The 24,107-nt window shown below is 56.5% G+C and overlaps 2 protein-coding genes across 2 annotated transcripts in view; both read right to left on the reverse strand.

Moving 5' to 3' along the window:
- Nucleotides 1-914: 914 nt before the first annotated feature.
- On the reverse strand, nt 915-2,917 carry MFSD6L (major facilitator superfamily domain containing 6 like; the record flags this gene model as incomplete). The annotated part of the gene is made up of 1 exon (XM_080826517.1): nt 915-2,917. The coding sequence occupies one exon, from the start codon at nt 2,915-2,917 to the stop codon at nt 1,169-1,171; it is 1,749 nt and encodes a 582-aa protein (XP_080682643.1). The 3' UTR covers nt 915-1,168.
- Nucleotides 2,918-4,156: 1,239 nt separating this feature from the next.
- The window catches only part of PIK3R6 (phosphoinositide-3-kinase regulatory subunit 6), a 50,159-nt gene continuing 30,208 nt past the window's right edge, over nt 4,157-24,107 (reverse strand). Inside the window, exons 9-20 of the mRNA XM_080825759.1 lie at nt 22,684-22,849; nt 21,899-21,985; nt 20,505-20,928; nt 20,074-20,152; nt 19,201-19,323; nt 15,995-16,105; nt 13,385-13,472; nt 13,049-13,119; nt 12,452-12,542; nt 11,544-11,659; nt 5,360-5,472; nt 4,157-4,796 (exon numbers count right to left, since the gene is read on the reverse strand). Of these exons, the coding sequence (XP_080681885.1) occupies nt 4,643-4,796; nt 5,360-5,472; nt 11,544-11,659; nt 12,452-12,542; nt 13,049-13,119; nt 13,385-13,472; nt 15,995-16,105; nt 19,201-19,323; nt 20,074-20,152; nt 20,505-20,928; nt 21,899-21,985; nt 22,684-22,849 (1,623 nt within the window). The 3' untranslated portion in view covers nt 4,157-4,642. The remainder of the gene's footprint in view (nt 4,797-5,359; nt 5,473-11,543; nt 11,660-12,451; nt 12,543-13,048; nt 13,120-13,384; nt 13,473-15,994; nt 16,106-19,200; nt 19,324-20,073; nt 20,153-20,504; nt 20,929-21,898; nt 21,986-22,683; nt 22,850-24,107) is intronic.

A 24,107-nucleotide genomic window follows, 5' to 3' on the forward strand; every position in this document is an offset into this window, starting at 1 on the left:
TTATGTGAGACAGACGAATCCCTAGTTATTTAAGGCAGAGGCTAATTTTGTTGTTGGTGGTGGTGGTTGTTTATACCCTAAAGCTGCTCAGGGATAATTGAAAAAGTATAAATTTCCTAGAACCACGTCTGGGCCTGTGGACATTCACATATTTGTCTCCTTTCTCCCAGTACGAGACGTTTTTGCATTTGTAAAATGAGACCCTTGGAAATCCAGTATCCTATACTTACCTGATTATAAGGAAGAAGACGTGGTCTCTGGCGCAGGCTTCCGGAATAAAGGGCCCTTTCCTGCAGGGGGTGGGAGGGTGGGAGGGTTTGAGCGGTCACCCCACCAACTGGCTAAGCACAGGCACCAATGTGGACCGCCTGCGGCATCCCCAACCCTACAGAGGCTGCCGCACCCCAACCAAGCAGTTGCAAACAATCTGCGTGAACTTGTGTGGGGTACAGCGTGCATGGTATGGGCCCCGAGACATGAAACGGCTCTTGCTCGGACCCAAGTATGGGAGACAATTCTAGCGATCGGACCCCTGGTGACACACACACACATTTGACAGTAAGAATGAAAATGTATTAACTTGAATCCCTGCACCCTCAACACAGAGTACATCACCCAGCGTTTGCTCTGGTTGGAAACCCAGGTCCCCGGGGTTTCACTCCCATTCTTACCTGCCCACAGCAGGGCCTCTGTAGGACCCGGCTCATGCTCTTAGAAGCACGGCAATGCACGTGACTCACCAAACAAAGCCCGCTGCCCCGTCTGCCAAAGAGAATCCTGGGGGTCCCCACCGTTTGTGCGCTCCCACTGCGGCTCAAATCAACAGCACCAAGAGTCAGTACCGTGAAGCTCTTGCAAACCCTCACACATCAAAATATGGTGTATACAAAGGGCGCTTTTTTTTTTTTTAGCAAATGTATTCTTCCATTCTTTAAAAAAGATTAAACAGCAAAAAGTTCAATCTCCTTTTACCTTAAAAGTAAAGAAAATCATGAAACGAGATGAGCCCCGGGGTGGGGGGGGCTTCTGCACAGACTTGCACCCTCTCTCTCCAGACTCCCCCGCCGCCCCCCGGCGGGACGCAGGGCTTGTCCTCAGCGGACATGTTCTTGTCCAGACCCTTGGGCGCCGTCCCTGGTGGGCGCATCTTGACCTTCTCTCCGCCCTTCTATTCTGAGTCCTCCTCCCTCATGGCCTTCACCAGCCAGTCCCGCTCTGTCCCCTGCTCAGAGTCGCTCGTGTCGCTGGCCTCCATGACCAGCAGTTTCGAGTAGTTGATTTTCTGCTCCTGGGGCAGTCGGGGCTGGATGCATAGGAACAGGGCCAGCCAGAATAACAGGACCACGCAGCAGGCCCGATAGAGCACGGCCAGGCTGAAGGACATCACCACGAAGCCCCCCACAACGCTGCCCAGGCTGGACCCTCCCCCGGAAATGTGGCCTTGGAACATGGCACCCAGAGGTCTCGCCGTCCCGGGAGTGGCCAGGTCCTCGACGGAGGCCTTCACGGCCCACCACAGGGCCCCGCTGCTGACGGCGTTCAAGATCTGCGCGGGGAGGACCGACCACCAGCTCCAGAGGAAGGAGTAGTAGAGGAACTGGGCTGCCAGACAGCCCAGCCCCAGCCCCACCGTCCCCACCCTCGACAGCTTCCTAAGCAGCGTCGCTTTGAACGGGTGGAGTAGAATCTCCCCCAGCGAGCCCAGGGCCACCGAGAAACCCATCCCCAGCTCGCCGCTCCCGTGGTCTTCCATGTGCCAGAACAGAAAGTTCTGCACCGCGCTGGTGGCCGCGCCTACCAGAAACACGGTGAGGGCCAGGACAATGAGCCGCGGGGCGCCACCCACGAGGGACAGAGCTTTGACGGTCTTGTAGCTGGGCTCCCGCCGCCTGCAGATGGGGACCGGAAAGGAGACGCTCACCAGTAAAGCCAGGGTGCTGACCAGCGAGTAGCCATAGAAATGCAAAACACCCCGGGGGCCATTTGTCATCAGGACACATTCCAGCTGTCCCACCAAGGCTGTGACGCCGCACACCCCGGCCGACATGCCCAGCGGCCTCCAGATCCACAGGCTTCTGTAGCGGTCAGTGGCGTCCACAAAATCCAAGTACTCATAAAGGCTGTCGTCGGCCACCTGCTCCAGAGGGGCTGTCAGCAGCTCCCAGAACACCAGGGAGCCCAGGGAGAGGAGGAAAGTCCAGCGCAAGCCTTCCAAGGAGAGGTCAAGGCCCGGGGCATTCCCCTGGGCTGCTGACAAGTTGGCTGGACTTCCAGGGGCTGGACCCCCAGCCAGCAAAGGGAGGGCTGTCCTGCCCGCGTTAGAAGTCCCTTCCCCTGCAGTGACAGGATGGAGAGCTGGGGACGTGGTCCCGGCGGAGCGCCGCGGCCCGCCGGCCGATGCGTGGATGGTTCCCGCAGGTGCCTTTCTGAAGCCTGCGGCGCCCACCGTCCCGGTGCTGCTCTCGCCTGCGGGGCCGGGGGCCCCCGCCGCATGGCTGGAGGCGGGCTGTCGGGCCGAGGCGACAGTCACAGTTCCCGCGGCCCCCGGCGGCGGCGGCAGAGCGGTGGGGGGGGGCCCGTCGCTGGCGTTACAGGAGCGATGCCGCGGAACTTCGCGCAGCGGCGGCACGAGGACCATCACCATGCTGGCCCCCACCGAGCCGAGCAGCGAGCCCATCAGAAGCACCCTCCTCTTCTGGTAGCTTTTGGCCAGGAAGGCACAGAAGGGACCCCAGAAGGCGGCGATCAGGTGCTTGGTCCCCATCAGGATGCCCACCCAGGGCGCGGCCAAGCCCAGCTGCCGCAGGTAGAGGGTCAGGAACGGAGTCACGCAGGCGTCCCGGACCCCGCACACCAGGTGGAAGAGCTTGGCCACCCCCAGCGCCCTGCTGATGTCCCACTGCGGGTTGGCGCTCATGGCGGCCCCGCTCCGTCAGTGCCGGGCGGGCGGGGGGCCGAGCCGGGCGCGGGGCGGCCGCGGGGCCATGGCCCGGGAGGGGGCGCGGGGCGCGGGGAGTCGCCTCCGGCCTCGGGCGGCGCCGCGGTCACCGGGTCAACGGCCGCCCCCCCACCCCATGCCCCGCCACGTCCGGCGGCCGTCCCGGAAGTGGCCCCGCCCCCGGGACGCCGCACCTGCGGGGCGGGGCCGGCGCACCTGCCGGGCGCACCTGCGGGTCGCGGCGCGAGGGTGGGGCCCGTGGCCTGCGGGGTGCGCTCCCCGCTAACCTGCGTGAGCTCCCGCGCCGCCTCGGGCAAGGAAAACGGGGGCGGCGCGGGGAGCCGGAGGGGAATTCATGATGGGGGCTCCCTCCCTGTCTTCCCCAGGTCTTGGCGCCCCTCCTCCGTCAAGGACCGCCCTGTAACCTTCAGGGACCCTCCTGTCCACCCTCGCTGACAGATCCCACCCCCTCCCCTGCACGCATCGCCACCCGGTGCTCCACGCGTTTCTGTTTCGCGGGTTTATCTTGCTTCTTGCCTGTCTCCGCCAGGATCCCAACCCCAGGAAGGCGGCCGTCCCAGCCCCTGTAACCCTATGTATGTATTGGGTAGTTTTAGTCTACATCTGAGGGTGCCCAGCGGTCTAGTTACGTGCTACACCCTCCATGAACCACCTCCAGGTAAAGTCACTCAGATACGGTGATATAAATCATTTCCGGTTTAAAACCACTCCGACTCACTGGGGACTGTCCCCAACCCCTCTCTCCCTGGGTTCTGTTGGGGGGGGGCAGGGCTTCAGTGGCGGATCTCAAGTCCATCCACTCCTTGGTCTTCACTCTGTCCAGGGCTGATGTCTACGGAGGGGCGGGCACGATTCCGTACTGGTGCTCCTTGGACCCCTCTGCCTAGATGCCCCCCCCAGTGCCCCCTCTTACAGGGAGTCTTCCAGACTTGCCCCCACTCCCCGGGCAATGAGGTTGAAAGTAAAGCACCTACATCTGTGCTTTACTTGAGAAGGGTTCCTCCACACCCTCCTCCCACTCCCCCCTGCGACCCTGCCCTCTCCTCTGCCGCCTTCCCTCCTGCCCCCCACCTAGTCCTAGAGGTGAGGATAGTGGTTCTGGTCTTCCCTGTTTTACATCTGGATATGCATTTTGGATCTCAGAAGCCAGGAATTTTCACATCTTTACTATCCGGCCAGGTATTAGGTCAAAGCAAAATCGCTTTAGTGTGCCTTTATTGAATCTGACATTTCCTCTCCTCCAGGAGGGACACCTGCCTGGGCACGCACGCGTGGGCAGTGGCTGGAGGGAGGGAAAGGAACAGACTCAGGAGAGAGGAGGTGCCTTTGCCCTGCTTCCCACTTCCGCCCAGGTCACAGGGCCCTGGACGACACAGCAGCTCTCGCTTGGGTTTTCAGGGGTGACGGGGGAGCTTGAGTGGGAGAGGTGGGGCTAAAAATAGACGAAGGCGTGTGGACATTTGTGCACGGAGCTGGGTCTTGCTTGCGTGTGCGCAGCTTTGCTGGAGCTGTCCTGGGGCCTGGGTGTGGGCCAAGCTCCCTGAGCTCCGGGCACAGCCAGAAGCCACCCAGCGCAGCCAGGCCTCATCCCGGCGGCTGGTGTGTTTGGAGGCTGATGGGGTAGTGTATCCTTCCTCTTGGTCTGGGGCTCTTGGACTCAGCCCTTCTGCCACCGTTTCAGGCTCACTGGACGATGCCAGAGAACGTGTTGATGGGCATCAGAAGGGGCTTGGGCTTGGCTCTGGTCCCTTCTGCCTCCGGCTGGTGTGAACCAAGCCACGACGCCCTGGACTTGTGAGCCCCGGAACACGGCTCTGGGCAGGGAGCAACCTCGATTCTGCGGGTGGAGAGAGGCGAGCTCAGGAGACCCATCTCTGGGGTCAGATCTGCTGGGGCATTGTGAAGACAGCCCCTCCATTACAGGGTAGACGGGAGGAGGCCTCGCAGAGAGAGAAAGGGGAGATAGGACAAGAGAAGAGCACCCAGGTCAGGAGTAAACACCGGGAGAGGGTGTGCCTGCGTGGGCCCCTCTGTGTACACCGTCTTACCCAAATACTGCACCCCGGGGAGAGGGCGGACCACTAAGTGTCGCATTAACTGGGGCACAGCTGCCACAGGTGGTCAGCTTGTGTGAGGCGGTCAGCGCCCGCGCAGGGGGTTAAACCTATCACTGCGAACATTCGTCGAGGAAATCTCCATAACATTAATATCATCGGCTGCCCCATTCATTTGCTCTTCTCCCTGGACTCCCAGGAAGTTGTGGGGCAGTGGCCTCAGTCCACACCACCAGGTGGACCACACCTGCCCCGTCCCAAGGTCTGCCTGCGTCCTGGGCTAGAGGCAGGGGGTGGTAGGAGCTGGCTCCATGGGACACGGAGTGGGGGCGAGGCCCGGCCTCACCTGACCACATCCCTGTATGTTCGCCGACCGTCCTTGTCCAGCAGCAGTGTCAGGAGCCTCTGGTCCTGGCTCTGGATCTGGATGGTGGCCGTCCGGAAGGTGTTCGTCACCGTCTACAACAAAGAGCTCATGTGAATGTCACCTTCGCGGCAGACAGCCTTGCCAACTCCTCCTGCTCTCTCAGTGTATTTCTGCAGTCCCCCCCACGGGGTCCCCAGCTCTCTTCCTGCAAGTGACCTAAGCATCTGGGCTCCCCCTTGGACCTTGGGTCTCTCATTCCAGTAATCCTTCTCCCAATCTGTCGTCCTAGATCTCAAACCACCGGGAATGCTGGGGCCGGTGCTTGCCAGGTTATCCAGGGGCCCCAGCGCCCCCATATCCCAGGCGAGTGTGTTACAGTTCAGTGTTGGGGGCAGGATTTTGGGGGTTCTCTGAGTCCTGATCACCATTCTCACAGTGGGACCTGCCCTCATGACGCAGACCGGACCTGTAGCTCCCTGTATCGTGCAATCATCTAGGAGCCAAACACAGGTGGGGCATTCAGGGGGCGTTTTGCCCCCCGACATGCAGACAGCGGCTCTGGGTGGTTCATCCCCACAACATTCTGAGCCTTTAGGGTTCATTCTTGTTCAAGAATTCTCAAATCCTGACTCCTAAGAATCACCTTTCCAAAACATAAAGTTAGAGATCCTGATTTAAGGGGTCTGGAGTGGAGCCCAGGCAAGGACTTTTTTTTTTTTTTTAAGAAAGATTTATTTATTTGAGAGAGAGAGAGAGAGAGAGAGAGAGAAAACAGGGGGAGGGGCAGAGGGAGAGAATCTCAGGCAGACCCCCACCCCCCACCGCTGAGTGCGGAGCCTGATGTGGGGGTTTCGATCCCACCACCCTGAGATCACAACTGGAGCTGAAATCAAGATCAGATGCTTAACCGACTGAGCCACCCAGACGCCATACAGACAGCCTGCCTGGGTTCCGGTCTCAACTCTGCCACTTACTAGCTGTGTGACCTTGGGCATGTTTCTTAATCTCTGTGCTTTTACTTCTCACCTATTGAGGAAAAAAACCCCACAGTAGTAATGGCAATTACCTTGTAGGATTGTTTTGTGAACATTAAAGGGGACAAAATACACCAAGTGGCCAGGACACGGTAAGCCCTGTATTTGTTGGCGTGTTGTTACCCTCCTTCTTCTTAACTATAGTTGTGCAAGGAGCCAAGCATGAGTAGTGGCTTCAGTCATCGAAGGGGATGGGACCCTGCTGTGGGCTCTTTCACTGCTCTCCTAGCCCAAGTCCCCTCCTGCCATTACTCTGTCTAAAGACTCGTTTATGAGCTGGAACAGGTGGGTTGGGAGCAAAGGCAGAAAGACCCAAGCCTTGCTAGACAGAAGGTGACATGAAGGGAGAGGGGACTTCTCCCCTGCTGTTCATCGGGACCCACGCCAGCTTCGGGGCGCTCAGCTAGGGTGGGGCAGCTGCCGTGTGGCGGGCAGTGGAACCTAGTGGACACTGACCAGACTGCCAGCTGGATGACTGTGAGCCCGGGGATGTCGTCTGAGACCTTCCAGAAGCACCTGGAGGGACTGCAGGGAGGCTGGGGTCCTGTGCGGGCTGGGGGATGCGGAAGCCAGATGCATTATGTTATCTTGGGGGACCCCACCTGAACTGAGCCCCACTGGTGAGGGACACTCCGGGTTCTTGTCCCCACAGGGACAAGACCGAGGTCTGGAGGGACCGACCGTCATCTTCTAAAGCTTTCAGTAGTAGGTGTGGGATGCAACTCCCAGACTCCCAACGCAGTGCTCCTTCTCTGCGTCAGGCCGCTCTAGGTAACTCCCAGCAGGATCTGGGCTCCATGACCCGGCCCTCCAGGTAGCCAGAGGCAGTCTACGGACTTCCTTCCACCTGCGTGCCGTGCGGACAGATGCCTTTGTTTCCCCTTTGTGGCCTGCCTGCTTGGACACATGCAGACCTGCCTGGCTTTGGCCCGTGGGGGACCCCAGGGCTCGGATTTCACTCTACAGATGCAGCCCTGGAGGTCAGTTGGAAAGTCCAGGCCAGCCAAATGGGCAAGGGGTCTCGGTCTCAGCTCACAGTTCACTACTGGTGAACAGTGGGCCTACTAGTGAATGGTGTGGGCCCACCTCCCAGGCCCCCCGAGCTCCAATCCTACCGTTCCTGCCTCATCTCCCACTATTTTCCTACTCCAGCATCACAGTCTGGCCAATATCGTCGCTGCCTCTTAGACTCAGCAAGCCAGCCACGGGAACGCCCTTGCCCTGCCGGTCTCCAAGCAGAGAATGCCCTTCTCTCTAGCTCGCCAGGAGCCTCCCCTGCCGCTGGGCGTTCATCATCCACCCATCGGTGCAGAACACGTACCGACCCGCCTGGGATCCAAGAGCGAGGATGGGCTCCCGGAATTTCCCCCAGGAAGGCGGTGCAGGGTCAAAGGGAACTCGAGGGGACGAGAAGTTTAGATTGTTTAAAGAGGTCATTAGAACCAGGAACTGTCGCAGGGAACTGACCTGCCAAGAGGAAATGCAGGAGGGTAAAGGGGTCCACCTTGGAGCCCGAGGCTGTGCAGTAGGCAGGTTTCAGCTCCAGCCAGTCGGAGCTCCCCTGCAGCGGATGGGCTGTCTCAGAAGCACTTGGGTTAGGGTTGAAGTCCAGGAGGGGGAGGGGCCGGGGACAGGCTAGAGGCTTCAGCAAACACCTGGGAGCACCAGCTGTGGGCAGGAGGGCACACTGAGTGCTCTGAGTGCTGGGGAGAATGGGGAGGACCAGGAGGACCGAGTCCAAGGCACTCGCAGTCCGTTGCCATAGGGGGGTCGTGCCAGTTATGGTGTTCCGCCTGCTCCCAGGGCTGGGTCCCCAGGGCTGTGGCCCTAGCTTACCCAGCAGTGGGGTGGGGGGGCGGGGCAGGGTGTGGAGGGAAGGGGGAAGAGCATCTAGGAGGGCCTCCTGGGGGAGACAACACCCGAGTTGCCATTTGAAGGAGCTACGAAAAGAAGATGGGGAAGAGGAAGTTGGGACCGGGTTTCAGGCCACGCACAACACGAGCAAGGGCACAGACGTGTGTCTTGGAGAACACTTCCACATGCTAGGGGTAAAGAGCCTGCAGATACCGGCTGGGGTTGTGGACGGAGAGGAAGAGAAGCGACGCCATGCCACAGTGAAGTTTCTCTGCCCTTCTGCCGTGGAGAATGGGAAGTGACAGAGGGGTTTTAAGCACGGACAGGTACATCCGAGTTTTATTTTAGAAAGAGCATTCGGGCAGAGATGTGGAGGGGGGACCTAAGGGGCACTGCAGTGACATCAGGAGAACAACTAGGAGGCCGTGGTGTGTGTCCAGGAAAAGGGGACGGTGTAGGTCTGGACCTAGGGTGACCAACCTGTCCTGATTTGCCTGGGACTGTCCGGGCTTTAGCGCAGAATGTCACACACCCCAGGAAGCAGTCCTCAGTCCTGGGCAAAAGGGCAATTTGACAACCTAGGTGACTCGGGAGGGGGCTGGGGGAAGGGAGAGGTTTGAGAAGTGCTGAGAGAGAAAACCAGCAGGACACAGGGAAGGGAGGAAGAGGAGGTCTCCGAGGGGACTCCCAGGACTCTGGCAGAGGTGACTGGGTACTGATGGTACCATGGAGACGTCAGCCACAGCGGTGTGGGCGGGGGAGATGAATTAAAGATCATTGTTAGCACATACATAGCTTTTACTTGGCCATGCACTCTTCTGAGAGCTTTGCTCGGGCCCATCATTTCATTCCCCACAACAACTGGCTAAGGTCAGGGCTATTACTTTCGTCCCCATTTACAGATGGTGAGACTGAGGCACAGGCAGGTTGATTAACTCGCCTGAAGTCACACAGCTGGTACATGGCAGAGCTGAGCTCTGAACCCAGGCCATTGCCGGGCTTTGGTTTCACAGATCTTGAGTTTGGGGTGTTGTGGGGCATCTGGTTCATGCAGAGTTGAATGCAGAGTCAGAAACTCAGGGGGCGACTGTCCAAGCAGGGGATAGAGATTTGGGTGTCCTGAACACATCGGGCTCAAACCACGTATGTGGGTTCTGGAGTCCAGGAAATGAGAGAAGAAGTGGACCATGGACAGAAGTTGAGAACAGTAGCTATTTAAGGAGCTATTTAAGGAACCCGTTTAGGAAAAAGAGCCCAGCAAAAGGGGCCAAAAAGTCACAATGAATTGTATCCATTATGTCTCTACTGTATCCATTATGTAGAACTTGGCAAAAAGAGGAAAGAGGAAGGAAATAATTTTTAAAACATTAGAAAACATGTTAGAAACAAAAGATGGGAGCCTCCAGACTGATGATGTCCTTTAAAGGTCTACGATAATGAATGAAAAGGATGCCACCCAGGCATGTGCTTGTGATATTCCAGAACCTTCTATGAGGGGAAACGTCAGAAGCTTCTAGAAAGGGAGAGAAAGGAACAGTCTTCTACAAAGACTGGGCAGAAGAAGGCATCCTGTATCCCAGCAGCAGTGTCAGAAACTAGAACATTCACGTTTGAACGAACTGAGATAGAATTGATAAAATCGAAGCCATACGGGGAATGCGGACAAAGCTTTCTTATTTTGGGAAGATGACGCAGACCAACATTTCTACGCTGCAGATTACAGTAATATGATGTTTTTGACCTAATAATTAAGTACCTTCCTTTGTATTCTGTAGACGGAAAACACACATGTCCTCCTTAGTTATCGCAGGCTACTGAAAAATCAATCCTATATGAGGCAGTAAAGAAAAAGCCATATAAATTCTCAAGTTGAGGTCGCATGGGTCAGATGCTCTGGTCATCCCAGGGGCATTTGATGATGTCTGGAATCAAGGGGTTTGGGTTTCAACAGCCATGGGGACCCGGGGACAGGCCCAAGGGACTGGAAACTGAGATCCCCTTCAATGACTCTTAAAGTCCGTGTTAGCAGCAAAAGAAAACCAGCACCTGTGTTATGGGGTGAGGAGGACGAGTCTCCCCTGGGAATTCCAAGCCACAGTCTACCCTTCGGTGGGTCTGGGCTATACGTGTTCGCTGTCTGCATGGTCTGGGAATTTCTGAGCCAGAAATTCACTCGAAATACGGTCCTGGGCTGATAATGGCCCAGATGCAGGATTTCTCTAGAAGGTCAAGTTTTCGACCCCAATTTCCCACAGATAAAACCCAAACAGGCAGGAGCTCCCAGCTGAGGAGACCTACAAAGAAGGAAGCACCCATGAGTCTGTAGCCATCCGTTATGCACAGATATACAAAAGGAGGCTGGATGTTTGCTCTTGGAATAGTAACACACATCTTCTCTAGAAAATGGGACTCGTGTGGTTTTACTTGTGTTTTGTTTTGCACTTCCCCCATATCACTAAACTTTTGTTTATAGGTTAAAGGGAAGGGAAGGAGCACACTAGTTGCTAGAGAGGTTAAGGGGGTCATGGTAGAGATTTTCCTTCCAGGATGGAGAAGACCCGAGCACATTTCCAGGTTATGAGGGAGGAGCGGCAGAGAGGCCGCGCTGGAGAAAAGGGACAAGAGGAGATACAAGAGGCTCGAGCGATGCGAAGGGTCCTGCTGAGGTGGGAGGTCAGGTGTTTGCTCCGTGGAGCTGGGATTTATTCTAGAAGCACTCAGAGCATACAGACGGAGTAGGTAGCTTGATCCCAAGTGTCTCCCTGGTAGGTGGTGTGGGGGGAGTGGAGGGCGTCTGGAACAGGGTTCAGGTATAATCATGGGAGCCACAGCCCAGCCGAGCAGGGAAGTGAAGTCCAGAGAGGCCAACAGATACAGAGCATATGGGCAGGTCTTAGGTCTGTACCAGTAAGGGAATCGCATCAGTAAGTATCAATAAGGGCCAAGGGCAGCGAGGTTAGAACAGGTTCGATGTGGTCCGAGGTTTGTTGCACAGGAGTCTGAATGCTGGTTGTGCGGGGGCAGCCAGAACGTGCCTGGAATTTCTATTTTTCCGGCATGTTCTAGGTCCTTGGAGGCCCAGCAGGGGGAAAGCAAGACCCTAACTCTGCCTGACTCACGCTCAGGACTTTTCAGGTTGGGGAAAGGCAGATTCTTTCCGATAGGAAGACGTGCTTCGACGGCCAAGGCTCAGAAGTGATTTCCCCTTCTCAGAACACCCCCACCCCAGGCTCCCAGCCACCATCCCTGAGTACCTCAATGGACCCCATACTTACAGAGAAGGACCTGCCCGCCAAGTTGGAGGACTTGACCACCTCCGTCACGCTGACGTTCAGGCACGTGTGGTCTGTGATGGGAGCAGCAGAATGTGGGGCGTGGGGGGGCCCCGAACCTGGGAGGAATGAGGTGGGATGTGACCTTGACGGGGGTCATTTTTCTGGCTTCATTACCTCTCCAGTAAAAAGCTACTAACACCAATGATGCCTAACTCCTAGGACTCAAAGAGTTGAGGTGTTGGCTTTGAACCTGGCCTGGCCTCCAATGAAGGTGTTTGGTGACGTCAATCCACCTTACGAAACTTTTCGTCGTTCCGGAAGACCAGGGAGCTAACGAGAGAGCTCATATGTTAATTTATGATATGCACCTAAATCGGAATCTTTTATCGTCCCCATTTTAGATTTAGGTAGTTAGGTAATTAGACTGACCCTCTGATTATCCACTGGCCAGAATTAGATAACTGGGACCAGCAGTGCCTTCTGTGAACTGGAGAGTTCCTGTCCCGTGGAACGACATTTGCAATACAACATCTCCAGACCCAGCACAGCTAGATCTGGGGCCCGGCACAAAGGAAGGTGGGTAAATGCACCTGCCTCCCCGTGCTCTCTCCAAACTCCAGTGGGTGTCTCATCAGGCTACAGGGCGTAGCCAGAGGCCACGGCTATGGTACGTTCCCCGCTGGTGACGAGCCTGATGGTGCGTCCCAAGCCTCGCCCCGGTACCTGCTGGCCGGCCCTGGGCTCAGCACCAGGAGCGACTCAACCTCACTCTAGGATCTCAGGAACAGGTGGGAGGCCCGACTCTCCCGGCTCTCCCCGTCTACTGTCACTCGACTGTCATTGTCTCCTCCCCCGTCCACCCCGCTTGTCGTGCCTTCTCTGCCTCTCTCTGCTGCCCCGCTCCTCACCATCAGTGTCACTGGTTGGAAGGGCCTTCAGGACCAGCCCAGTGGCCCGCAGGGAACCGGTGACCACTTGGGCGCGGTGGCTGAGCAGGGCCTGGGGAGGGGGGAGGCAGAAACAGACGGGGTCCTCAGAAGAGCCCTATCCCTGGGCATCCTCGTGTCGACAGTCCTGCTTCCCGCCCCTGCCCTGACTGAGATTCTTGTCTGTGTCACTCGTGTCCAACAAGGGGCTGGCGGAGAAAGGCTTAGAGGACTCTTGGCCCCGGGCAGCACATTCGGCCTCCCAGACCCAAGGGAATATGTCTCTGATGACATCAGTTCGAGCGTCTGGTCGGCCAGGGAGGAAGGGATTTTTGAGCGAAGGGACAGCCGCCCGTTCCTGAAATCAGACGGCCTCCTGGGCTGCACGCAAGGCCGACTATAATCTGCCCGTCCCTGCAAAACTCTCCAAAGGCTGGGAGAAGCCTGGGGGAAGCTTCAAGAAAAGGGGCTGAAAGTTCTTCCGGCTCTGTCTGCTCCGGGCTGCACGTCGACACCTGCTTCTACCCTGCAGCACCCCCTCCCGCCCCCACTCCTCTGACCACGCCCACGGCCACGCACCTTCTGGTAGCAGATGGACAGCTCGGCCCCCGGGCCTTCAGCCGCGCCCTTCCTCCTGGGGGAAAAGCCATCTGAGGGACCGGAGAGAAGAGGCTGAGGGTGGGGGGCTCCTGCCCCTCCTGCCCCTCCCGCCCCGCTGTCCACCTCACTGGGGGCGAGCTGCGCTCCTGAATCTTGGCAGCATCTCCCCCTGCATGGAAGGAAGCACCAGTCCAGGCAGGCTTGGCCGAGCCAAGGGCATCCAGTATTCAGCGGAGGTGAGAGGCGGGAGGACTTTCTGGAAACGGGACTTGAGGGGGAGCTGAAGCCGCCCCCGTGGGAGGGGGGAACGCTCACCTTTGGGGAGTCTGGAGTCTTGGACATCCACCTTCAGCTCGGTGAGGAAAATGTCCTCTGCGGGGCCTTGGCTCAGGTCCCTGAAGATCTGGAGGGATGTCGGGGGGCGGGAGGAGGTTGCGAGGAGGCCAGCTTTGCCGTGAGTTGCTCCCCCAGAGCCTGGGTCCCCCACCATCCTGCTAATGCTAGATTCGGAGCCACATTCAGTGACTTCCTGCACCTGTGGTCCACATGTCTCCAGCCACGTAACAACTTGATAAATCGGGGAAGAAGCTGGTCTCGAAACCCCCTGTACCCACTACTGTCTAATGGGGAGGGGGGAGGGGGGCACAGAATGGGGCTGTGTCTGGTGAGGGCCAGAGAGGGGAAGCACATTCCTGACTTGCATCGCTAGGCAGGCTGGGAAGGAAGGGCTAGGGGAGCTGAGCCACTACGGGCAGTGGGGGGCAGAAATCTGGGGCAGGAGGGGGCCTCTGAGGGGAGCTGGGTAGCGCAGCGGGGAAGAGTGGCCACGGGAGAGGGGGCCGGGGCACAGTCCCGCTTTGGGGGCACCTCCCCAAATCACCTAACTCGAGCCCCAAGCCACACAATAAGTTCCTTCTAGTGGCCTCTGCCCGTGGCTGCCCGCGCCCATAAACCCAGATCCGTGATGGGGGCAGGTGCGCTCCTGGGGCCTCCGGCTGAAGGCATTGACCGTGGATGGGGGCCTAACCTTTCCTTTGTGGTGCCAAGACGTTTACTCCCTTTACCTGCGCTGCGAGAGGTTTCTCCCATTTGCTCTGCTTTGTGTTGTATTGTCTTTCGGAAGCCCAAGAAAGGGCCTACATTCCTCATTTAGTTCAAAAGGGGGGAAGACCCACCGTGGGATGCCGAGGGAAGGAGAATTCAGAAGGAGACAGGAATGCCAGAGGCGGCCCCCAGAAACCTCCGGGGGACAGAACGGGGCGGTGCGGGGCCTCCCCCAGAACACGGAGTGGGGACTCATGGAAACAGACATTGGACTTGCACTAGCAGGGGGGCCCCAGCAGAAGCCCAGGACACATGCCTGTGGACATCAGCTCTGTCACAGACGTTTGCCAGGGGAACGCAGGCCGGGTCTTTGGGCGAACGGGGCACAAGGGACCAACACCCGGTGGGGGAGGGGTCCCAAGAGTCCCTTTTGTTGCGACCTTACTCTGCGCTGGACACCCTGAGAAAGGCCCTTGACCTATGTGACCTCCTTAAACCCCTCAGCAGTCCCAGGGGGTAGGTCTCATTGACCCCCCTTTTAGGACCCCAGACACTGAGGCTCAGAGATATGCACTGACTTGCCCGACGTCACAGGCGGCAAAGCTGGGCTGTCATTCAACATCTCAGCTGCCTGCTCTGGAATCTTCCCCGTGCCCTCCTCCTTGCCCTGCCCCTCCCCCCCATGCTTTACCATATTTGAAGCCTCACGACACCCTTAAGTCTGGTGAAGTTCATCGTCCCTTCTTGATAGGCGGACAGAACGAATTTTAGGAAAGTTGAGGTGCCCATGACCACAGAACTAGCAAGTGGAGGGACCAGCAAGGCTGTGGACTCTCTGCCACCCCACAGGGCCTCTGACCCCACACCCGGGCACCCCGCCGGCCCGACAGTGCCACACGGATCCATCGTTGTCATGCACATGCGCGCACGCACGCACACACCTGCACATACACCATTTATTGTGTTAGTGGTAGGAGACTCAAAACTCAGATTCAAGGGGCCCCTGGCTGGCTCGCTGGATGGAGCGTACAGCTCTTGATCTCAGGGTTGTGGGTTGAAGCCCCATGCTGGGTGCAGAGATTATTTAAAGATAAAACCTTTAAAAAAAATCAGATTCATGGGACGCCTGGGTGGCTCAGTGGGTTAAAGCCTCTGCCTTCGGCTCAGGTTATGATCCCAGGGTCCTGGGATAGAGCCCCGCATCAGGCTCTCTGCTCAGCAGGGAGCCTGTTTCCTCCTCTCTCTCTGCCTGCCTCTCTGCCTACTTGTGATCTCTCTCTGTCAAATAAATAAATAAAATCTTAAAAAAGAAATCAGATTCATACAAAATATGGACCCATCTCTCCAGGGACGCACAGTTTCGGTGGGGAGCAATGTACAGGGCGGGCATGTGACAGAGCCGTAGGGAAAAGCAAGGGCTGTCCCCACAGCACTGTGGACACAGAGGAGAACTGCCTGAACCCGCTTGGGGGGCAAGAGGAGCAGAGGTGAGGGCTGGTGAGGATGAAGGGTGGGGATGATGTGGGGTCGAGAAGGGCAGTCCAGGGTAGGACACGGCATCAGCAAAGCCTTGGAGGCAGAAGCATCGGGGCGTGTATGGAAAGCAAAGACAGAATGAAGGGGCCGCTGGGCAAGGAAGCCTCCCTGAAGGTCGCAGAGGAGGAGAAGCAGGAGAGAAGGTTCCAGAAGTCAGGCGAGGGGCAGGCTTCACGAGGGGGGAGATGTGTGCCTTCATTTTGCAACTGTTAACAACCAAGACCAGCGAGTCTGTGATTCATGCCCTGGTACCCTGCATTTCCCCAGAGCCAGGGTGTTTGGGGCTGGCATCCCAGGGTCCTGCTGGTGTGCTACCCACGGAGTCCCAGGGTGGGGGATACTGACCTTGACAGTGTAGATCTGGAAGTAGATGGGTTGGGTGCCCATGCGAACGTAGTAGGTGATGACATCCAGGATGAAGGGGTCCACAGTCCGGGATGTGTCCAGGGAAGGGGGCTGTGAGGGGTCAGAGAAGGCCTTCAGTTGTGGGGGCTCCATACAGTTGTGGGGGCTGCTATTCTGGTAACAGAGAAACTCTAATGGTCCCAACGTGCCCTCTGTTGGGCACTAATCCAGCTGGGCACTCAAACACACTCCAACCCTTTCCTTCCCCCTCATTTCCACTCTTAATCCAGGTAAGTCCATCCTCAATTCATTCCACTTGCACAAAGACACTTGGCGTGCCTCTAGGTCAAAGGCACTGAGTGCGGTGCTTGGGGTAGACAAGATGCTGAGATTACAGCCAACGATCACCGAGTCTGGGCTGGGTTCCAGCCACTCACTGGCCAAGCGACCTGGGGCTTGAGAAGTGAGGGGATCTGCTGTCTCCTTCAGCTCTTGGGGTATTTTCATATATCAACAGATTAATTTACATTTGTGGGTTATTGGAAAAACACTAGTGTCATGTCCTACACACCTTCCTCCTATGGTTATAAAGCAGAACCATCAGATTTTTTTTTTTCCCTTTTAGATAAACAGAATGCTGGGGTGCCTGGGTAGCTCAGTGGGTTAAGCCTCTGCCTTCAGTTCAGGTCATGATCCCGGGGTCCTGGGATCGAGCCCCGCATCGGGCTCTCTGCTCAGCAGGGAGCCTGCTTCCTCCACTCTCTCTGCCTGCCTCTCTGCCTACTTGTGATCTCTGTCTGTCAAATAAATAAATGAAAATCTTAAAAAAAAAAAAGAAACCCAGAATGCTTACACAGTACCAGAATTGGAAAGCAGCTAGAGTTTATCTCATCCAACCCCTATCTGATCCTAGAACATCTCTTCTGACTCTCCCGTCTGGTCTATAGAAACATTGCTCCCTTCAGAAAGGCCACACGGAGGAACAGGGAAGGTACTCCAACAAGGCTGTCCTCACCTACACTGTTTCCAGTCTCTTCACGTGGAAACTGCTTTGGGAGGAAGCACTGCGGTGGTACAAATTGTTAATTCTGAGGGCAAGGAGAGCAGGGAGGGCCCCAAATCCCACATATGTCCCAGCATGAAAATAAAGACTACTGACAAAAGAGCATAAGTAAGGGGTGCCTGGGTGGCTCAGTGGGTTAAAGCCTCTGCCTTTGGCTCAGGTCATGATCTTAGGGTCCTGGGATCGAGCCCCACATTGGGCTCTCTGCTCAGTGGCGAGCCTGCTTCCCTTTCCCCCCACCTGCCTCTCTGCCTACTTGTGCTCTCCCTGTCAAATAAATAAAATCTTTAAAAAAAAAAGAGAGAGAGAGCACAAGTAAGATATTCCTCCTCTAACAGCCTCCAATTTTTGAGGAAAAAGTATTTCAATACCCAGCTAAACAGTCTCCTGGGCATACACAAAGACATTTTTTGGGTAAGCGGTAACTCAGGAAGGAGGCCTCCCCCCACACCTCCACGAGAAGGTACAAGAAAGCACCCCAATCAAGTAGACTGTCAAGTCAGAAATCAGGTACCTAAAATCAAGGTGCATAACACCCTAAAAGAGGCTGACTCACCTCCAAATTCCAATCGAAATCCTGAGGGGGGGGAATTAAAAAAAAAACTTGACCACATTTATAATATTTATCTGGAAACAAACAGAAACAAACACAGTCTGAAAGGTTTCCAAGAAGAAGAGTAAGGGGATAGGCCTGCCCTGCTAGCTATTAAATTAAAAAATGCTAACGTGGCCGGAAATGAATGGATTGACAAGAAAGAGTCAGTGTCCCAGAATAAACTCAAGCATCTGTAAAAACTTAGTAGATGATAAAACTGGCATTTCAGACTGACGGGGCAAGATGGCTCATGCAATAAATAGCTTTAGGACAACTGGCTGAGCATTTGGGAAAAAAGCAATTTGCATGCCTCACACTCAACCCTGAAATCCATCCCAGGCAGGTTATGTAAATGGAAAAACCAAGACCTGAAAAGTTCTGGGAAGTGATCGGTGAATATTAATTTAATCTTGGATATAAGTCAGTCTGTGGAGAAGACCTCTCGAAGCAGGACTCCGGTATCACAAAGAATAAAGTCCTGTGTGTGACTGCATAGAAATAGCGAACTTCTGTAAGTCAAAACCCGCTGCTGACGAACTTGACAAGCAAGTAAACAAAGTGGAAAAAAATGTCTGCAACCCCCAAAAGGTTAAAAGTCTCTTAATAGGAGAGGTGCCTGCCTGGCTGGCTCAGTCAGGAGAACTAAAACACTTTTTTTTTTTTTTTTAAACAGATAGATGTATGTATTCTGATTATGTTATGTTTCTTTTTTTTTTTTTTAAGATTTTATTTATTTGACAGATTGCAAATAGGCAGAGAGAGAGGAGGAAGCAGGCTCCCCGCCGAGCAGAGAGCCTAATAGCGTGGCTAGATCCCAGGACCTTGGGATCATGACCTGAGCTGAAGGCAGAGGCTTTAACCCACTGAGCCACCCAGGCGCCCCGAACTAAAAGACGCTTAATCTCAGGGTCGCGAGTTTGAGCCCCACACGGAGGTAGAGTTTACTGGAAAGATATAAAAAAGATTCTCCTAATAGATGAAGGCCTTTTCAAGTCAGTAAAAGATGGGAGCTCCCTCCCTACCGCCCCGCCCAGGAAGGTTGGGGGTACAGCCTGGTTTTGTGGTCAAGAGCATATGCTCTGGAATCAAGCTCCCTGGTTCCAAGCCGGACTCTATCTCTCATCTCGCCACTTCGGAAAAAGTTACCTAATTTCTTTGCACCCCGGGGGCTTGATCTGTAGAATGGGGACATGGCAACGTTAGCACCCACCCGTAAGCGGGCCTGTACTTGGTAGGGCTGCTGAGTGTCGGGCCCGTGGGAGCACTCAGGAAGCACGGGCTCTTACAGTCACAGAGAAACCGTCCCAGGAACCTCAGAAGAGAAGGAACAAATCGGCCCATACGCTTACGGGGGAATGTTCTGCTCATCTTTTCCCCAGTGTTTCCCCACCCCCAAGCAGGTGCCTGCTAAGAGCTCCGGCACGAGCTGGTTAGGGCTCCTCTCTTGTGCTCCCGGGGGACCCCGGGGCTGACTCGAGGCCGAGAGCCAAGGGTGGTATCTGAAAATGGGCCCCTCCCTCCTCCCCCCTGCCCTCGCATCTCCCCTACCATCTCTGCCAGCTTGTGGATGGCCGGGCAGAGTGTGTTGACGGTGCTCTGGTACCACGGGTCTGCGCGGCCCAGGAACGCCGCCAGCTCTCGGAGCTCCGAATGTCTGCTTGTCGCCGGCTCCTGGGAACAGGGGGACGGGGCAGACCCATCAGGCCCGGTCTCCAGGCACTTGCTTCCCAGCCAGAGGGTCCCCTAGGCAAACTGGCCAATCACTGAACCTCTTGGTTCTCTCTCACTTTCTCTGCCATGTGAAGACGATTGGGTTTTACTCTCCCAGTGAAGCTGGGACACCCTGGACGGAGGGCCGTTTGCCAGGGACATCGAAACATGACCATGAGCCTTGGAAGTCGAGAGACAAGGCCTGCTTTGAGTTTAAAGTGCCCTGAAAAGCAAACAGAGTGGGACAGCAGAAATGCAAAGCTGCAAGGGTAAGCTTGTCCCCCATCCCCCAATAAATCAGGGGGCTCCCACTGCCTGAAATTTCCTTTTATGTGACCCAGGAAGTGTGCTGCGTGCGTGCCTGTGTGTGTGTATGTGAGAGAGAGAGAGAGCGAGAGAGAGAGAGAGGTGGCCCCTGTTTGAAGAGAAGCTTCCAATGAATTCCATTAGAAAAGCCAAACAAAATTCAGCAATGGGCAGGCTGCCCCCAGGAGGGGACATTCAGCCTCCAGGGCCCGGGTCTGGGGGTCCTGGAACACAGACCTGCCCTGGAAGGGCTCTCCTGGCCCTGCATCCTAAGGAAGGACGGTCCCAGCCCCTGGAGTCAGGGATGTGGTTGCTTGGCCCCTAAGCCAGACCCCTGCTGCGGACAGCCCCTCGGTCCTCCCCCACGTCCCCCCTCCCCTGCCCCTCCCTGCCCTGCCCGGCCACCTCAGGCGCCAGCACGGGGATGTAGTAGAGCTGCAGGCTGAGTCTGGGGGTCAGGCAGAACTTCTGGGTCTCCCGTTTCCTGGCAAGGGGCAGCAGAGCACAGGGGTAAGGGCAGGTGCTGCGGCTTCGGACAATTCCACATCCCGGTTCTGATCGTTAACTTTAGACGGTGGGCGGGGTGGTGGTGGGGGCAGCGATGCACCCAATCTCCCTGAGCCGGTGTTCTCAGCTATAGAATGCGTACAGTAACGTCTGTTTCAGGGGCGGGGGCGGTGGCAAGGATTACGGAGCTCATGGCAAAGAGCCGAGCTGGTGAGCCCGCTGTTGGGCGATGGTGGGGTCTGACCGCGCCCCTGCTGAATTCTGGCCAGGCCCTCCCACCCCGTCCCCAGCTGTACCCCCCCCTCAGCTCCCCCGCAACAGGGCCCTACCTGAGGCTGTGGTAGGCCTGGGCCAGGCGCCCCAGCATCCTGTCGTCCCCCAGGACCAGCACCCTGGCCGTGTGAAGCCGGGAGACCCCCGGCAGCATCCCCCCATCCCCGCCGGGCAGGCCTGTCCTGCGGTGCAGTCCCTGGGGCCCGTCCCAGCACGCAGGCATCAAGATGTCGGCGGGCCACACCCGCTTCTTGATGCCTCCTTTGCGCTGCAGCCCGGCACGCTCCATCTCAGGGCTGCCGGGGACAGGAAGCTCGTCAGCCCCCACGGGCAGGTCCCGCTCGATGCCACTGTCAGTGGACAGCATGGACGCCCGGGCCAGCTCCCGGTCTGGCCAGAGGCCCTGCAGATCCAAGGCCTCCAAATCGGCACTGAGGCGCAACTGGGATTGCGGGCGCAGGAAGAGGACCAGCTCCTTCCCTGGGATGCAGAGAACAAGGGGACCGTTAGGGCAGAGAAGTTACGGGAGGCTGGCAGGGCCTCACCCCAGCAAGGCCTGTGGTTCCAGGTTTCTCAAACACCATTCAGCCCAATAGAAGCCCCAAGAAGGAACAAAGGTTCTGTGGCCAACGAAGATGGAGAACCCTGAATATTCCTGCCACCTGTAGTTGAGTTCCATCAGTAAGCATGTTAAAGGCTCTGAGAAGTCCTGCAGTAAAGAAGTCATCCTCACTCAGTAACTCCCACTTAGCTGACCCTGGAGTCTTCTTTATCATATCCACTCACTGGCTTCCTCCCATCCTCCCCCTGTCTGTAGCTTCCCCGGGGACATAGAGAACAGACCATACCTCCTCCAGGAAAGACTTCTAGGCTTTTCTAATCTACTTCCATTTTATTACCCATGAGAAAACTGAGTCAGTCCAGGGTGACCCAGCACATGAACGGAAGTACCAGGACTTGGACCCAGTTCACTAGCCCAGCACTTCCCGCCATGATCCACACCCTTGTGCCCCCACCCCCTGCCTGGCTGGAGAAGGGCTGGGGACAGCTGCATGGGAACACTAGTGTGGACAGAAGTGTCTCTCTGGGTCTCTCTGGTAACTTCTTTCATGACTGCCTCCTTCTTAGGGACATTCATTATGTCCCTAAGACCCATTAGGGTCAGCATGGCATGCGGCAATTCCTAATCCCGTGAGGCCAGCGGCTAATGCACTGAACTATTCTGACATGGAGAAAATGGGTCCTTCCGCATAAGCAGAACTCAGGCAATGAGTAGCACACACGTGAACACACACAGAATGCGGACACACATACAGACATGCAGACACAGTACACACAGTCACAGATGGACACAGACCCGTGAAGACGGTTTCACGCACGCACACACGCATACACACACCCCTCCTTCCAGCCAGCTCCCCGCCAACCAGGTGCGAGGCACGGGACTCACAGAGCTGCTCTTCGTCGGTCCACAGGTGGAAGGAGATGTGGGGGCTGGGCAGAGGGATGCTTGGCTGTGGGTCCTGCAGGGGGTCACCTGAAGGCAGGAGGAGGGCTGTGACATTCCCCTGTGCCCTCCCCGCTCCAGCTCCTGTAAGGCCCGGAGGGGGTGCAGAGACCCTCTCTCCCACATGGTCCAGCCCAGGCTTCCTCTCTGTCCCATCAGCTTACCCAGGGCCCAACAGCGCACCTGTCCCCTCCCCGCCCGAGGCTGTTTAGCGGCCCCCCGCTTCCTCCAAACTTCCTGGCTCGACCCTTAGGACCTTTCAGAGACCAGCTCAGTGTCTTTCGGGACCTTTCCTCCCATGGTGGGTCCCTAACCGCTAACCTCAGGCCAGAAGTACAGCCAGGCCAGGACGCCTTTCCCGCTGCTGTGTTTCTGTAACACAGCCTGGGTCTGATTCTTAGGAGCTGGGTGATGTTGGGCAAGTCTTTCAGCCTCTTTCTAACTTAGGCTTCTGGTCTGTAAAATGAGGGGCACAGTAATTTCCATCTCAGAAGTTTACTCTGAGGATTAATCCATGCAATATTCAAATATATGTCAGGTGCCTCGAACAGCAGCTGGGGTAGAGGTGGTGCCCGGCAGGGTTAGCTGTCATTGTGACCAAGTCACCCACCTTCTCAGCCCCCCACCTTCGAAGTTCCCAGCCTCCCACCAGCCTCAGCCCCGCGGGGCAGGCGCAGCGCTGCTCTCTGGCGCCCCCCTGCGGGCCCTCGCTGCCCCCGCCCGCTTACCGCAGCAGCGTCCCCTGGCGGCCGCCGCCGGCCCCAGCAGCCAGCAGTAAATCTCCTCCAGCCTCTCCAGGTGTCCCTCCCGGCTCGGGTTGGATTCGCTGGCCATCTGCTCCACGGCGGCCACCACGGCGTGGAAATAGCATTCCAGGGCGCGGCGAGGGCAGGCCTGCCGGGAAGGGGCGCCAGAGCCTGGGTCCCGGCCCAGCACCCACCCACCCCCCCCCCAGCTCTGACATTGCCTGAAGCTGCTTGCACCTGCGGGTCCCCCCTGTCCCTCACCCCGTGGCTCCCTGCAAAGTCTGGACCCCAGAGGGGCAGGGATCACTGTCCTGGATTCAAACTCCGGTAAGGCAGGCCTTTGGTCACAGCTGCACCCGGAGCCCCTAGAACATCTTCAACCACATAGTAGTTGCTCAAGAAACAGTTGATTATTCCCTGGACTTCTGTCATTCCTGCGCTATCTTGACATACCATGCTAGTATTTACTTGCCATTTGTCTTCCGATCAGCTCCTTCTTTTTGGTTCAAAATGACTTCAGAGGGACAATTTATGTTGCTGCTCTATCTATATAAAAAGGCTAGTGTCTCAGGGTAACCTGCAACAACTAAGATGAATATTAACCATCACAAGGCACTATTATTAAATTCTAGCCAGGTACTGAGGCCCGCCAAGCTTTAGAGCTCGGAGCTTGCCTTCTTTCTCTCTCCTTCTAAAAGATTCATTATTTATTTTAGAGCGAGAGCTCATGCATGAGTACCAGGGGGCAGGGGGTGAAAACCGTAAGCAGACGTGGGGCTCCCACCAGGGGCTCACTTTAGGGCATTGCGGGACTCGATCTCACAAACCTGAGCTTGCGACTCGGGCCAAAACCAAGGGTCAGACGTTAGCCAAACCAAGAGCTGGGTCTTAACCAACTGCACCACCCAGGCACCCCTGCTGCCTTCTCTCTTTAAAAAAGGGAAGTTAGTGTTAAAGAAGTTAGGGGTAAAGCACCAAGCTGAGCCCTTCTCCTTAATGGAAATTAATGGAACCAGGTTTTGGAAGCCTCTCTCTGTGCGTTCCATGTTCTCAAGCATGGCTGCTTCCTGCTTCGTTTAGTATACACGGCATCCGTCCTACCAGCTCAATTGCTCTCTGATTCCATCTTCTATACTCTCCCTCTCTTCCACTCTGCTTTGGCTACACAGGTCTCCTTATTGTTCGCACCAGACACGCTTACACCCCAGGGCATTTGCACTGGCTGTTCCGGATGCTTGGCACGTTCTCTCCGATATCCACATGGCTCGCTCTTTCACTTCCTTTAGGACTTGACTCAAAAGTCACCTGACAAGGAGACTTCCCTGATCACACGATCTAAAATTTCAGCCCCTCCTCCCAATTTCACATCCTTCTTTGCCCATTTCCCCCTTTCGCTGTTATTTATC

The sequence above is a fragment of the Martes martes genome (genome assembly GCF_963455335.1).
Source record: "Martes martes genome assembly, chromosome: 16".
Lineage (NCBI taxonomy): Eukaryota > Metazoa > Chordata > Mammalia > Carnivora > Mustelidae > Martes > Martes martes.